General features: G+C 49.3%; 1 protein-coding gene across 1 annotated transcript; it reads left to right on the plus strand.

Moving 5' to 3' along the window:
- The first annotated feature begins 2,020 nt into the window (after nucleotides 1-2,020).
- Nucleotides 2,021-14,294, plus strand: LOC120759741 (cytochrome P450 3A29-like). Its single transcript, XM_040079326.2, has 13 exons — nucleotides 2,021-2,155; nucleotides 2,981-3,074; nucleotides 4,142-4,194; nucleotides 5,288-5,387; nucleotides 5,782-5,895; nucleotides 6,452-6,540; nucleotides 7,068-7,216; nucleotides 7,696-7,823; nucleotides 8,132-8,216; nucleotides 8,859-9,019; nucleotides 9,188-9,414; nucleotides 10,861-11,023; nucleotides 12,961-14,294. Exons 1-13 carry the CDS (start codon nucleotides 2,085-2,087, stop codon nucleotides 13,054-13,056), a joined length of 1,530 nt encoding a protein of 509 aa, XP_039935260.1. The 5' UTR covers nucleotides 2,021-2,084; the 3' UTR covers nucleotides 13,057-14,294.
- Nucleotides 14,295-14,559: the final 265 nt, after the last annotated feature.

The following is a 14,559-nucleotide window of genomic DNA, read 5'->3' on the forward strand; positions in this document are numbered from 1 at the left end:
CTGACAGTGAGTGTTCAGAATGGCCCCACCTGCAGCTTTGAGTCATGGCAGCAATTTTGACTGGGAGGTGGACATTTTATCAAACATGATTTTCTCAAATCTGGGGAGCTGGAGAGTACATAGTACTTCAAGAGACCTGCAAAAAAACCAAACCAAAAGTCAGATAAATAAGGTGTTTGCAGAGGTTCCCCAGCCACACAGGGAACCTCTAAACTGCTCCCACTCAAACCTCTTTTGGACAAATTAGTGATTTCCTTGTATGCAAAGATGCTGCACAGTTTATTTACATATTTTGGGGGCTAGCTAACATCCTTGTCCTCCTCTGAAGCCTGTCTTTGCTTCAGTTTCTTTGTGAGAGGACAAAATACTGAGCCACAAACCCACTTTCCACTGAGAAATCACAACAGCTGTTAAAAGTCATTGGAAAATCAAAGGGTTTGTGTGAAGGAAGAAATGCAGCTAATCCCAGCCTGGGAGTTGCTGCTCCAGCACCTGATTTCTCCTCCTGCCTCTCACTGCTGTTCTTTATGTCCTTCTGGTACTGGACCTGTCAAGGAGAAGAATCAGCCTTTGGATGCAAAAGAAAGGATAATTCCCTGAGGACAGTTGCTTCAAGGTGTCTTAAAAGGGGCAGATCCCACAAAATGGAGAATAAAGTTCCTGTCACAGCACGCTGCTACAGCTCAGCTCTTCAGAGCAGCCCAGAGAAGCAGGAATCAGGGATGTGCCTCCATAAAATGGTTAATTGATTACTGCCAGGCAGCGATTATGTGAATCATTGAGCACATCGTGGCTGTGCAATGCTGGAGATGTCTGAGACACTGACCTACCAAAACTGGCAGTGCTGCTGCTCAGCTCTTCCACCCAAGTGCAGAGGTGACTGCTGCACCCACTGACAGCCCAGCACACACTGCACGTGTTTTATGAGGTAAAAGAAATGTTTGGGCAGAGGCAAAATCCACTGCTGGCCTGCAGGCAGAGCCACGTGGGATCTGACTGGCAGGTAACTGCAGAAGCACTTGGGTTTCCCTAAGGCTGAGTGTGCCAAAGGCAGAGGAGATGAGAGTGATGTGCAGTCTGATGTGCAGGTCAGTGTGATGAGCACGTAGGGTCCTTGGCTGTATCCATGTGGGTCTACTGGTATCTCCAGGGAAGGCAGAGAAGGGGACAGTGCTGGACCAGAGAGAGGAAGGGATTCGTGGCCCTTCCCAGTGTGACGAGGACGAAGGACACCACGTCCTGACCCATCCCCACACACACCCACCGGCACGGGGTGTTTGCATACGATGGAACTAAACTGGCCCGAGGCTCCGCTTTGTGCCCTACAAGTGCTGCACTTCCCATTTCTCTTTCAGAAAGCAGCCAGCCCCTTGTCTGTGTCTGAGGGAGAAACTGAGCTGCCTAAAGCCAAATGTCATCGTCCCGTGCAACCTGAGTGCCGAGAGAACGCCCGGGGCAGAGGGGATGTGGGATCCATGCCCAGGTGACACGGCCGGAGCTGCCCGCGGCACCTCCTGCCCACACGGCCCTGCCCTGGGGGCTCCCTGGGGCTCGCAGGTCACCGAACCGGGCAGAAACTCCACAGGCACAGGTGCGACTGCAAGTTAAGCTGCCACACGACCGCATCCTTTCAGAGGATCTGCCTGAGAGCAACGAGCCCCTCTCAGCCTGGGCAGGTGTTTGGTGCAGGTCTGTCTCCTCCAGCCGCTTCTCTCCTGGACCCTAAACAGGAGATACAGAGCACGACACATGGAGGTGGGAGAGGAGGCACAAGGGAAGGCGCTCTGCACAGACACCCCCGGAGCACAGCAGCAGCTCCAGAGGCCGAACGAGGAGCTCCGGACGTTGCCGCCCTTTGCTCCGCTTTTTCTCCTTTCAGCAATTTCCAGCCTCAAAGGAGCGGGGACGGACACCCGCAACCCCGGAGAACCCTGATCCCGGGGGGACGCTCCCGGGGCCCGGCGCTGAGGCACGGACGGGGCGGGGACGCGCCGCCTCCGTCACGTGAAGGCGGCGGGCACAGGCACAGGCACAGGCCCGGGCCGGGGCGCGGCGGTGGCAGAAGCGGGCGGACAGCGGGCACCATGCAGCTCCTGCCCAGCCTCTCCCCCGTCACCTGGCTGCTCCTCATCGCCTTCCTGTGCCTCGTGGCCCTGTAAGTAGAGGCCGGGCCCCTGGGGGACCGGGCAGGAGAAGAGCCCGGTGCCACTGGGGTTCGAGTGCATCAGCGCTGAAACCAGCCGGGGCCCCCGCGCTGCCCTCAGGGCACAGCGAGGGCTGCCCGGGGGGCTGCGGGGCCCCGCTGCCAGCGGGAAGGAGCGAGCTGGGCTGGGCGGGAAATTAAAGAAAATCCTTGAATTTGTTTTTTTAGCTTTTCCTAAGGAGTAACTTCCGGGTGTTTAAAGGCAGCAGCGCCCGTGGCGTCCTTAGGCTGTGCCAGGTGGGAGCAGCGCAGGGCTGCTGCCAGAACGCCCCGATTAAGTAGTTCTGTTGGCAAAACTTCGGCTTATGTGGCTCAGGGGAGCTGTAGTGAGATACACATCCAAAAGCTTAATTTTGCTGTGGTAATTTATGTCCCTGCTGTAGCGCGGCCGCCTGAGCATCTCAGGAGGTCTTTGCAAAGACAAACAAGGGCAGGCCTCAGCTTCAGAAGTCAGTCGCCCCGAGATCTCTCCTGAGTCACCTGAGCCACAGTTGTCTGAGCTGGGCAACTAAGGGAGGCCCTGAGTAAAGCCCTGAGGTGCCCAGCTGCACTAGTTTACTTAGGATGGGCTGCAGCTCCTCTCAGCTGTTGTCTTCCATCAAAACACAGCCCAAGTGATCCTGCATTTATTGCAAAGAGTATCCTCAGCAGGGCTGCTGCTGGTCCATAATTTCAGCTTTCCCTGAGTGACAGAAACCAGTTATTTAAGCAGTTCTCTCTGCTCAGCAAGAAGTATCTTCTCTTTCCATTGCATAAGTGCTTCTCTTTGCTTGGCAGCTATGGGATATGGCCCTACAGGACCTTCAAGAAGCTGGGCATTCCTGGCCCACGGCCTCTGCCATTTGTGGGAACTTTCCTGGAGTACCAGCACGTGAGTACCAGCAGCTGCTGCTCTGTAGTGCCTTACATCCTTCTTGTGGCTGGTGCTGTTCCCCGCATTCTTTGGGCAACTCTCTCCTTTGTCCTTGCTTCAGTCATATGAGAATTATGCTTTTAGGTAGGAAGCTCTTTGGACACACGGAGAACATAAAAGTTTAGGCTGACCTGAATGAGGTGTGCTGTATTTTAAAAATACTTTGTGATTTAAATTTTTTAGTTTCTCCCTGTGTTTCTACCTGCTGTCAAGCACCTGAAGTTCTGTTGGAGACAAAAAAAGAGGTATCAGAGAGATGCCTAAGACTGCTGTTTTCTGGGAACTGCCTTTTTCTTTGCCCTTTTTATCATCAACATGAAGAGGCGAAATCAGCCCCAGATTTGCTTCATCTAACCACTTACTTTTGGACCTAGCTTGAGACTAAGACAGATAAATAGATTTTTAAATAAAACTCAAATATTATCAAGCTACCAAACCTCATCAAATAACAAGGCAGTAGCTGATCCCAGGTAACTGATTGCAAATGCTTCAATAAAAGAAGTATTTTACTTATATTTGCTGGGTTTACATCATACATGTTGCCTCTTACTAAAGGTGCAGTGCGTGTTACGTGTCCCATAAGTTTCATCCTTACATGTAACATCATTTAAAACCCTAATGGAAACAAAATGTGTTCCCTACAGTCCAGTAACTGCAGAGGGAGATCGTGTGAGGACAAGGCAACAGCAGCTCTGACTTGTTGAGCTGAAGGTGAAAGGACACCCTGGGGTCCAGTTCTGCCTCCTAACTGCTCACTAAAACTTTGTGCCCTGTCGTACCTTGTCTTCATTACAATTTTAGATCAGGTTGGCTGGTGGAAGTTGAAAGTGCCTTGTCTTTTTTTAATCTCTGCTCTCTTCTTTCTCTCCAATGCAAATGTCCCCATAGCATCTACTTAGGAGGACAGTGCACCTCCCAATCTCAACCTCTGCCATTTACAATAGAGCTGAGGGATGCACTGTGCAGCCAGCTGTTGGGCTGCTTTGGTCACTTTTTCACTTAATTTCTCCTTTCTTCTTTTCCAGGGAATCCACAATTTTGATCTGAAATGCTTTGAAAAGTATGGAAAAATCTGGGGGTGAGTTTCTGCAGAACAAAGCTACCGGTTTGAGGTGCTCCACAGCCCCAGAATAGAACGGAACAGTTGCATTGATGTTATGTTCCTCAGCACTGTAATTCCAGCAGTGACAGCCTGGGAGGATCGAGGTTTACCACTGGGAAAGTCTCCACCCGTCTCTCCAAGGCATTTCTCCTGCTGGGATTTCAGTGTGATGTGTGGCTGGGATGCTGATGGCCAGTTTGTGGGGTCATTTCTTTGCAAAAGCTTTGAAAATCACCTCCACTGCTTGGTGTCAAACTGAGCCTCCTGCCTTTGAAGATGCTTTTCTGTCTGTCTGGAGCGGAAAGCAAGCTGTAGGCTGCCACGGTGTTTTTCATCTTGCTCCCTGCTTCTCCCAGAGCTGGGGCACAAGCTACCTTTCAACCTGCCTCGCTGCACAGTGCTTGTTTTGTGCAGGGGCTTCTTATCGTGCTTCTACTGAGAACCTCTCAAACCAAAACAAAATTGCTCTGCAAAAAAAATCCTGGGAGGCTTCATGAAACTCGGTGCATTTTTTTGAAAGATTAAATGTTCACAAGCTTCTTGAAGATGGCAGCTTCCCTCAGCTGTGGCCCAGGGCTCCCTGCCCTTTAGCCCACACCACAACTTTTAAGTTTTTCTGTCTCCATTGATTGGAAAATGTAGGAGACAGATGAGTTTTCACCTCTCAGTGCCTTGCAGGCCAGGCAGGAAATCTCTTTCCTCCATAGGTGGATTGTTTGGTGTGGATTTCTTCTCTCCAGCAATCAGTAGTGGAAACAGCTCAGACAGTCCAAGTGCAGGGGATCAACACTGTGGCAAAAAGCTGCCTTTTATCTAAACCCACACAGCTTTGGCAACTCTTCAGTGCCACAGACAATTGCTAGACATGCTCATGCTGCCCCTGATTGTCACTTTCTTTCCCTTTCTCCTCTTTGACTACATAATAAACAAATTTCAGCCTCATCCTTCCAGCTGCTTTGTGAGAGGGCCCAAACCCTTTGTGCCCTGGCTCTGGCCATGGACAGAGCTGGCTGCTTTTGCTCCAGCTAGCCATGAAGGATGGACTCACTGTGGGTTTCTCTTGGCTTAGGTTTTATGATGGCAGGCAGCCTGTGCTGGCTGTTTTGGACCCCATCCTCATCAAAAACGTCCTGGTGAAAGAGTGCTACGACCTTTTTACTAATCGCCGGGTAGGTACCTAGCCCTGTGCTTTGCTGTCCAGTACAGTGCACATGCAGCAAGAAAGAATGAGTTTCTTCTTGGTTCCTGCTATCCCCTGAGTCCTTCAGCAAGTACTTGCTCTCTGATGTGCAGTTTATTGATGGTACCAACATCAAAACTCTGCCAGGGAGGTGTAGGGGCCACTCTGGCTGGGATATTGAGCAATCAGCCTGGAAGTGCCCTTGGGGCTGATGTCATTTATGGCTCCTGGACTTTTGTTTCCATTTCTGTTGTTTGCTGGTTGAGGTAGAGCTGACATGACTTCAGGGGCTGAGTCAACAGTCCATGGAAGGTTTTTCTTTGTGTTTCTGTCACATGGAAGGGGGCTGTAAACCTTCACCTGTCTCCTGTTCCCCTGTGCAGAACTTTCGTCTGAACGGGATCCTGGAGTCGGCCCTCAACGTGGCTGAAGACGAGCAGTGGAAAAGGATTCGTACGGTGCTGTCTCCAACCTTCACCAGTGGGAAGCTGAAGGAGGTAAAGCATAGGTACTCTGCATCCATAGCTGGAGGAGAACTGAGCTGTTTCTGAGTGCAGACCCTCCCCTCAAACGGGGAAGTCGCCCTGTTTGCCAGGACCACATCCATGAGCACCTGCATTGTTGGTAGTGTTCAGCAGTGCAGTGTCTGTCTGCCATCCCAGGGAGGGGTTCAGGCCACGGCGCTGGGGCATGAAACAGCACACGAGGCATTGCAAGCTGAGGCTGCTGGTTCATCCTGCTAAACATTCACACCAGGCTTGTCCATTTTCCATCTGCCCAGCAGCCATGTCCACTCCCAGCTGGAGTGGATGCTAGGCTGGAGTGGGCGCTGTATGTGGATTTTTTGAGGAGAGCCTTGCTCAGTCCTAGTCAGATGAGCTCTCTGAACAGGTGGTTAAGATGAGAGGAAGCAATGTCTGAGGCCTGGAAATGAGACCTTCCCCTTGCTTGCCCTTCCTCCCCAAGCCTGATGTGGCAGATGGCAGTCTGGCCCAGCCTGTTTGGTGACAGGGAAAGAGTCAACAGTGCTTTCTGCTTTGGTTTGCATTTCAGATGTTTCATGTCATTAATCACTATGGTGAAAAATTAGTGGAAAGCATTGAGAAGAAAGTGGCTAATGATGAATTCGTGACTGCGAAGGAGTGAGTAACTGTGTGGGGCTGACAGGAACGGATCCCTTGTCAGCTATGGAAGCAAACTCCACAGTAGTCGTGGGCATGGCACATTCCTCAGCAGTGGGCTTGCTGGACTCTGCTCAAATGGGAGAGCTGTGCCCTTTCCCCATTTCATTTTACTGGAGATGCATTTTGAGGTAGGAAGCATTTCCCAGAGTTTGTCTAGAAGCTGCACAAGATACGGTATTTTTGAATGTCATTTTTGCAGTCTCTTTTACAGATGAAAATCAGAATATAATCATTGTTGCCCTAGACTGCAGTTCAGTGCTCTCCAGCTACAGCTTAGGTTTTTGAAGCTGAGAAAAGTTGGGGGAATGAATACAAGAGGAAACTTCAAAAATAAAATGATGGCTACTGCCAGGTCAGAACAGACCTACTATGTTAGGACTGTTCATTAAGAGAGATTCTCTCTCCCAGGGATTGTTCCTAGATGGGCTCTTATTTACTGCTGTGATTGGGTTCATCTCATTCACTCTCTCTTCTTCTCTACTCAGCATTTTTGGAGCTTACAGCATGGATGTGGTGACCAGCACTTCTTTCAGTGTCAATGTTGACTCCATGAACAACCCCAATGACCCCTTTGTCACCAACATTAGGAAATTTCTCCAATTCAGTTTCCTGAGTCCTGTGTTCTTACTCTTAGGTATGACAAACCTCATCTCATACAACCCTGAATCGATGTCAAAGGTGCTGCGTTTTCTGGTAGCTCCTTTAGTGGCTTTGAGTCCTTTTTGCCGTGTGGGAGGTGCTCAACACTTTGCAGGATTGGATTTACAGCCTCAGATCTGCAGAAATATTGCCCCAAGAAAACCACAGCCAGGATTTGTACGGCCCATGTGGATCTTGGCAGCATCCTCCTATGAGGAGAGACCCTGTTTGCAGACATGGTGGCGAGCTGCTCTGTCACAGAGAGCTGCACTTACTGTGGTATTGTGGTCATAAAGTAACGTGTGGAGGAGGTTTGCAAGTGCTGTTGCGTCCAGCCATAGTTAGGTAAAAAGAGATGGAGGCAACAAAAAGGGTCAAGGGACAGGTGTACTGCTCCTTTCTATGCTTTGTGCCAGTTTTGATTTTCCTGGGACCCCTTCGAGCTCAAGTGTGTTGTCTCTTCTTCCCTTTTAGTGTTGTTCCCCTTTGTTGCCCCTGTGCTGGAAAAGTTGAAGGTGACTCTGTTACCCTCAGATGTTATGGAGTTCTTCAAGAATGTCTTCACAAAACTGAAGAAGGAACGGGAAGAGGGCAGCAGCACAGTGAGTCCAGCCTCGTGGCCTCCTTTCAGGAAAAGTCCTGAGTGCAGGAGGAGCCTGGTGGCATCTTCAGAAGCCATGGTGTCACCTGCTCTCCAAGCTCACCAAACCCAACCAGGGCCAGAACCACGCCCTGCCTGGGCATCCAAGTGGAGAAAGTATCTTGTGTTCCTGGAGGGTCTGTAGTCCAGACCTCATCATGTGCTGCAGCCATGAGCTGTGAGTGGAGCAGGTGTCTCAGCAAGGGACTTCTGCTGGACGAGGTTTGCCTCCTCCGCACCCACATCTTCTCTGCCTCTGTTTCTCCCCAGGACCGGGTGGATTTCCTGCAGCTCATGATTGAATCACAGAACTCACATGATGGCTCCAAGTCTGCTGAGACCAGCTCGGACAAAAGTATGTCTTGAGATGTGTCCTCCTCTCAGCAGAAAGCATTAGTTCCTTGTACATTTAAAAAGGAAGTAGGGAGTGGATTTTAGTGCTTAATCCCATGGAAGATTCTAGGTCTCAGTAGTGGGGCCATAATGATGTTTATCACAGGTCAGCCATATTTTTATTATATCTCATTTCCTGGGATAACTTCTGAGGTGTGTTTATGCAACAAAGAACAAAAAGAGTGAGTATCTCCTTACCCCCATTTCTTACTTTGTTGCCTCTGGAGGCCAGCAATCATATCAAAAAGCTGGATATCAAACAGCACACAAAGCACATATGCTGTGTGTACCTTGCTCACCTGTGAGCTCATCTCTGTTCCCTCTCCTCAATAAACTGTAAGAAGATAAAGGCTCAGCCAAGGCATAGTCCTGGTCTGTCGCCTCAAGGCAGGATGCTTTTAAACTTTTGAGGTGCCAGGACGGGGTATTTGTGGGACACACTGCACTGCACCCCTCTGTGGTACTAGAGCTGGATGTTTCCTTTACCAACTGTTACGTAGCTAGGAGTAGCATTACCCAGGCTGATGACAGGGATCCTGAATTCCCAAAGGTTAATTACTGTAATTTTCAGCTTCCTGTATGTGCTTCTCTGCCTTTTTTTCAGCATTAAGTGATGAGGAGGTTCTGGCCCAGGCTCTTATCTTTGTCTTCGCTGGTTATGAGACCACCAGCTCCACCCTCAGCTACATAGCCTACAACCTGGCCGTTCACCCTGATGTGCAGCAGCGGCTCCAGGACGAGGTGGATGCACACCTCCCCAACAAGGTAAAGGAGGGTGAGAAGATGCTTGTTCCCACCTGCCTTGCAAACCCAGGTTGGAAACAGAGTGGCAGAGGTGCTGGCACTGAGATTCCCCCTTCCCTGGAAGCGCTGGGGGGCTGTAGGGGTGGCAGATGCAGCACTGTGTTCTCAGTCCTCCCATCCCTCGCCCAGGCCACTCCCACGTACAACGCCATCACTCAGATGGAGTATTTGGATATGGTGGTGAGCGAATCCATCCGGCTCTACCCCGCCGGGGGCCGGCTCGAGAGGGTCTGCAAGAAGACTGTGGAGCTCAATGGAGTGACTATTCCGAAGGGAGTGGTGGTCGTGATCCCAGCCTTCGTGCTGCACAGGGACCCGCAGTACTGGCCAGAGCCGGAAGAGTTCAGGCCTGAGAGGTGAGGGCCACGTGGGGGAATAGCTGCGTGCTCAACCCCAGCCCTGGGAGCGGGAATGGCAGCAAGAGTGGGGAATGCGTGATTATAACATTTAAATTAGGCATTTATCATTGTCTGACATCTAGTCCCAGCATTACCGTGAGGGGAATTTTATGATCTACGTCCATAAACTGTGCATGGAATTTAATTAACTGCATTGAAGGGAGCAACAGTGAGAGCAGCTCCCAGCAGCTGTAACACTGAGGGGTTTATGGCCAGATATTAAAGCAAGAGCCATTGGGTGACTGGCACAATGCCCTGCAAATCAGCAGTGGAAGAGCAAAGATGGGTAGGAAATAAAACTTAGTTTTTGACTCAAGTTACGAAGCAATCTTTGCTTAGGAGCACTGTCAGACCCTGCAAAACGAGGCAATAGCCCAAGACAGACCTGGGATACCGTGAACCTGGTAATCTTCAGGTGGCCACCCAGACACTGAGGTTTAGTCCAGAGAGAGCAGGACCGGACCTCTGCCCTTGCACCAGGTGGTGAAATACCCCTGGAAACTAATCCTGGTGTGGGGATGTGGTGACCAGTGGTATCAGGCAGAAGCACCTATGGAGCCTGTGGTCACCTTGTGTTGGATTCAGAAGGAAACACCCAAATACAAGTGCTCTGGCAACGGGCCAGCTTACACCAGTGGCTCCAGTAGCCACATCCTTATTCCAGTTGTTAAACTGGGTATGGGTAGCTGGACAGGAGCTCTTTAGGGCTCACTTGTCTTGCTGGAAGTTCATCAGAGGGATGTGCTGGTGTCTCGGTAGTGAGATACTTCAGTTTCTGACTTAGCATAGCTGAGGTTTGTACCTCGTGCACTGGGAATGAAAAGCTTTCTGACATGAAAACCAACTGATCACTAAGAAGTATTACTGAAAATGCTCAGTGGCAAATTCCTCTGTGAAGCTGATTGTTCTTCCCTGTTTTTCATGATGAGGAAAGGAATGGGGCTGGCATATCTCAAAAGCAGCCCTGCCTTTAGTCACGCAGGGGGAGAACATCTTTGTGTTCGCTCAGTCCTTTGATCTGCAGGGAAGCTGTGGAGCTGTAGACCTGTGTGGTTTAGGGTTTGAAATCTGGGTTCAGTTTTGGAGCTGAGAGGGAGTTCTGAGAAAAGAGTAGTTAGGAAATCCATTAGTGTATTTCAGGTATTCCCAGGACACCCAATGCACCTGGATTTGCACAACCAAATCTGAGCAGTAGGATGAAAGCAGAGGCATAAAGTATCTATTGAGACAGAACTAAGGGACCTAGCTGGATTCTTCTAATATGCACAGAAATACAAAAAGCTTTTCCCTTCCCAGACCCCTCATCACTTCAGATTTGGAAGCTGACGCATCCTGGAACAGAGGGGCTTTTACTAACTTGGTGTGGTTTTTTTGTTGCTGTTGTTGTTTTTTTGTTATAATCAGGTTCAGTAAAGAGAACAAAGAGAATATTGACCCCTACACCTTCCTGCCATTCGGGGCTGGCCCCAGGAACTGCATAGGCATGAGATTTGCTCTCCTCGTTGTGAAAGTGGCTGTGGTTGTCCTGTTGCAGAACTTCTCATTCAGACCCTGCAAAGACACACCGGTGAGGATGTGGGGTGATGTGTCAGTATCAGCCCCTTACTCCCTCTGAGATGATCCTACTGTTACAAGGGAATAACTGTTAAAAATCTTCTCAGTTCATTTTAAGGGGTTCACCACAAGTTACTTATTTTATTTTTTTTAAAGCCTCTATAGAAGCATATTTAATATCGGTGGGATGTTTTAGGCTGAAATCCCTGACGTCTTTTGCCTATCTTTGGGTGCACCTAAATTGTGGGGTGCTCTCTCCCTCGCAGTGCACTATTGGTCTGTTTCACCTAGCTTAGGAAGACCCTGCTCCAGAGAGCAGGAAAAGAATATCCCCAGCCTGTGCCAGAGCTGTGTTTTGCAACACAATCATGGCTGTTCTCTGTGGGACATCTCAGGGCACCAAAATTCATCTCTTATGGGGCAGGGGATTCCCTAAAGGGCAGCAATTTTCAAGCAAGCACAGTCTGGGTTGTTTGAATTGGTGACCCTCTCCCTCTTTGGGGCTATGCAGGATCCCACCAGGCTTTGGTTTTGCCCAGGATCCCAGTGAATGCTGCATCCGGTACTGATGGGATGGGCCCTGCAGGGTGGGAGTGTTGGACATGAAATAAATGCAGGAGCTGATGGAAATGATGTGTCAGTCCAGCCCTGCTGAGAGCACGGCAGCTCCTGTGCCTCAGGCAGGCAGCACCACGGTGTTTCCAGCCTGACCCACTCCCTGCACTCACTGCTGCAAGAGGCTGGGCCATTATTACATTCTGTTGGTGAGGAGAGCTTGGGAGATCAGAGCAGAGGTGGCAACAAGTCACTCAAAGGACGTTTGTTGTAAGAAGCAGAAAACTCCTTATTAAATTATTACTTGGCACGGGCGCTCAGCTGGCATCTCTGCAAATTCAGATTGCAGCTCAACTGGTAACCTGGAGGTGAAAGACTGTAATAGTCCATTAACAATGCAGTGACCTATCCACCCTCCCCCAAGTCTAATGACATTTTTCTAGTCCTCTGCAATCCATAAAATTGATTCTTTTTATAACTGCCTTTAATTAAAAGGAGACAAGTTAAATATGTATTGTATTATTGGTGCCCATAGGTTTATGGGGCTCTTTCAGCCCTTTTCTCTACAGAAGGTGTCGTGTACATCAGATCAGAGTGGGAGGGATTTCATGCTGGAACATGCCTTTGGAACATGTATATGGAAGCTGCAGCCTCCTCTCACTGCTCCACTGATGGCACACTGGGCTCCAAGCCATATTGCTTAGATTTCATGAAACAAAAGCTTCCTGGGATATGGGAGGTGAATGTGGCCTGTTGGGCTGGGGATGTGTCACCCTTGTCCTGATGGGGAGAGAGGGAGCTGGGATATCAGCAGCGTCCATTGGTGGGGAGATTTAAAACACATTTCCTCCCCCTGCAAGATGACTCCCTCCAACACCAGCTTTAAACGTTGTTTCTCATGAGATTCCCAGCCTACCCCATGGAAACCTTTCATGCTGAGGATGCTTTTCTTTGCTACTCGGTCTGAGCAGCAATTTTAGTTTTGCTCTTCCTGGAGAGCTTATTGCTCCTCCAGCTACCATTATGATCCAGCTGCCCTCAGTGCTGACACACTTCTGCATTAAAGAAAATGGCACTGCATGCCCCTGTTTAGCTGCAGCACCCTCGGTGGGGTTTGGCTGCTCTTCCCTCCACGTTGATCAGTGCACCAAGCTCTTTGTACCGTGCCACGTGAAAGCCAGAACTCACCAAGAGCTGAGGGCTGTTAAACACCTGCTGGTAGCTGCTTTGCATGAGCCATAGTGATGGTCCTGCTGTAAGTACACCTGTGAGCTGGGAAATGCATTGCAAACAAGTGATGGCTGGGTTGTGTGTGAGCTGCAGGGCTCCTGTTGTCCTGTGTGTCCTTTCTCCCGGCTCACGTGGCTATTCCATTGTTTTTTCCTCCTGCTCAAGATCCCGCTGGTCCTGGACTCGAAAGGTTTCATGCAGCCAAAGAAGCCCATTGTCCTGAAGATGGTCCCCAGAGCCCAGGCTGACCTGAAGGAGTGAAGGAAGCAGGAGCAGAGCAAGAGACTCTTATTTAATGGTGCCTCCTCCAGCTCTTGAGGAGGCCAGGTTAATGTGTTCGGTGTAGGAATGTCAGGGGGGCAGCCCCCCCATTTCATGGGGGTTTGGCCCAGCACAATTACATGAGCATTATCCTAATGAACACGAGCCCCAGGTGCTGCTGTCCCCAATCACAATAGGCATTTTGCAAGACCATTTGCACTCGAGTTATTTGGGCATTTTTTTTCTCTCTCTCTGAAGAGGCACTTTTCTAAGCAATTTGATTCCAGACATTGTCAGTCTCTTCTGGCAGTGTAATTTAAATCAAGATGGGGAGAGCAAATTGCACATAGTTAAGTAATGCTGCCACTGCTCCTGTTCCCGTTGCCTGCTGGGTGACTGTGTGTCTTGTGGTTTTATTCTCCTGGGAATGCAGAGTTGTCCAGGGCTCTTTCCTCAGCTCTGTGCCAGGACCCTGACAAGTGTTAAAATGGTCATGTCATTACAGGACTGAAAGCTTGCAGCAGATTTTCTGATGCTGATTTATTTAGATTTTGGTATGATTTCAGATGGCTTTTGTGTGATTCCAAGTGCAGATGAATTAACTGGGGGTGCCCAGAGAGAAGTCCCCTAAGGACTGGAGATTTGCAGAGTGGGAAGTTCCCACATGTGTTTCCTGATTGTTTGCTTATTTTATCTTGGGCATGCAGCCAGCTGCCATGGGAGGGATTGTCAACACAGGCACCATCCACACTGCTGTATGGCACCTTTCAGTCTGATTTGTATTAGGCCACTATAAGACCAACTTAATAATTATGCAGGGTGCAGCACTGAGAGCCTTCAGATGTCCTGGGCAACCCTGTCTGGAAGAAAGGTGCCTTTGCCTATTGAGTGCTTCAAAATCTTGCCAAACTTTGTAATTTTTGTGAAGTCTAGAATTTCACATTATTCCTCCAAAAACTGCTGCTGGCATGCTAACTGCAATAAAAAGTTCACTTGCCTCTTCTGTGCCCAGCTGCTGCCAGTCTCTGCTGCTGTACTTTCTCCACACACAAGCGACTCCACCTGTAGATCTCATAAGCCTTTGGCCAGGTGATGAAAACTCCTTTTATCCTGGATGAATCCCTGTGGGTACCATAAATCCTGAGAGCTGCTCCTGGAAGTACAACAGCCCAGAAGGAATGGCTGAGCCACTGAGAGTGTGAAGTGATTCCTATTGCAAAAGGAACTTTATTCACTACATAGCCCTTTTTATATTTCTTTTCTATTATATAGAGGTAGATATACATATATATTCTTTTCATATGTATATATATATACACATACATATTCTTTTTATACTTTCTTTTAGGAATTGAGTAGAAAACCTCAGAAGGGCTATAATAACCTTTCTGCAGCAAATTGAATTCCCCAGTGAAAGACACCCTTGACTGGAAATGTAGGGGAGGAGTGAGGCTCCTTCTCTAGGGAGTCATCAATGAGCTGGGTGAGAGGGTTAGAAAATTC

The sequence above is a fragment of the Hirundo rustica genome, chromosome 15 (assembly GCF_015227805.2).
Source record: "Hirundo rustica isolate bHirRus1 chromosome 15, bHirRus1.pri.v3, whole genome shotgun sequence".
NCBI classification, from domain to species: Eukaryota; Metazoa; Chordata; class Aves; order Passeriformes; family Hirundinidae; genus Hirundo; species Hirundo rustica.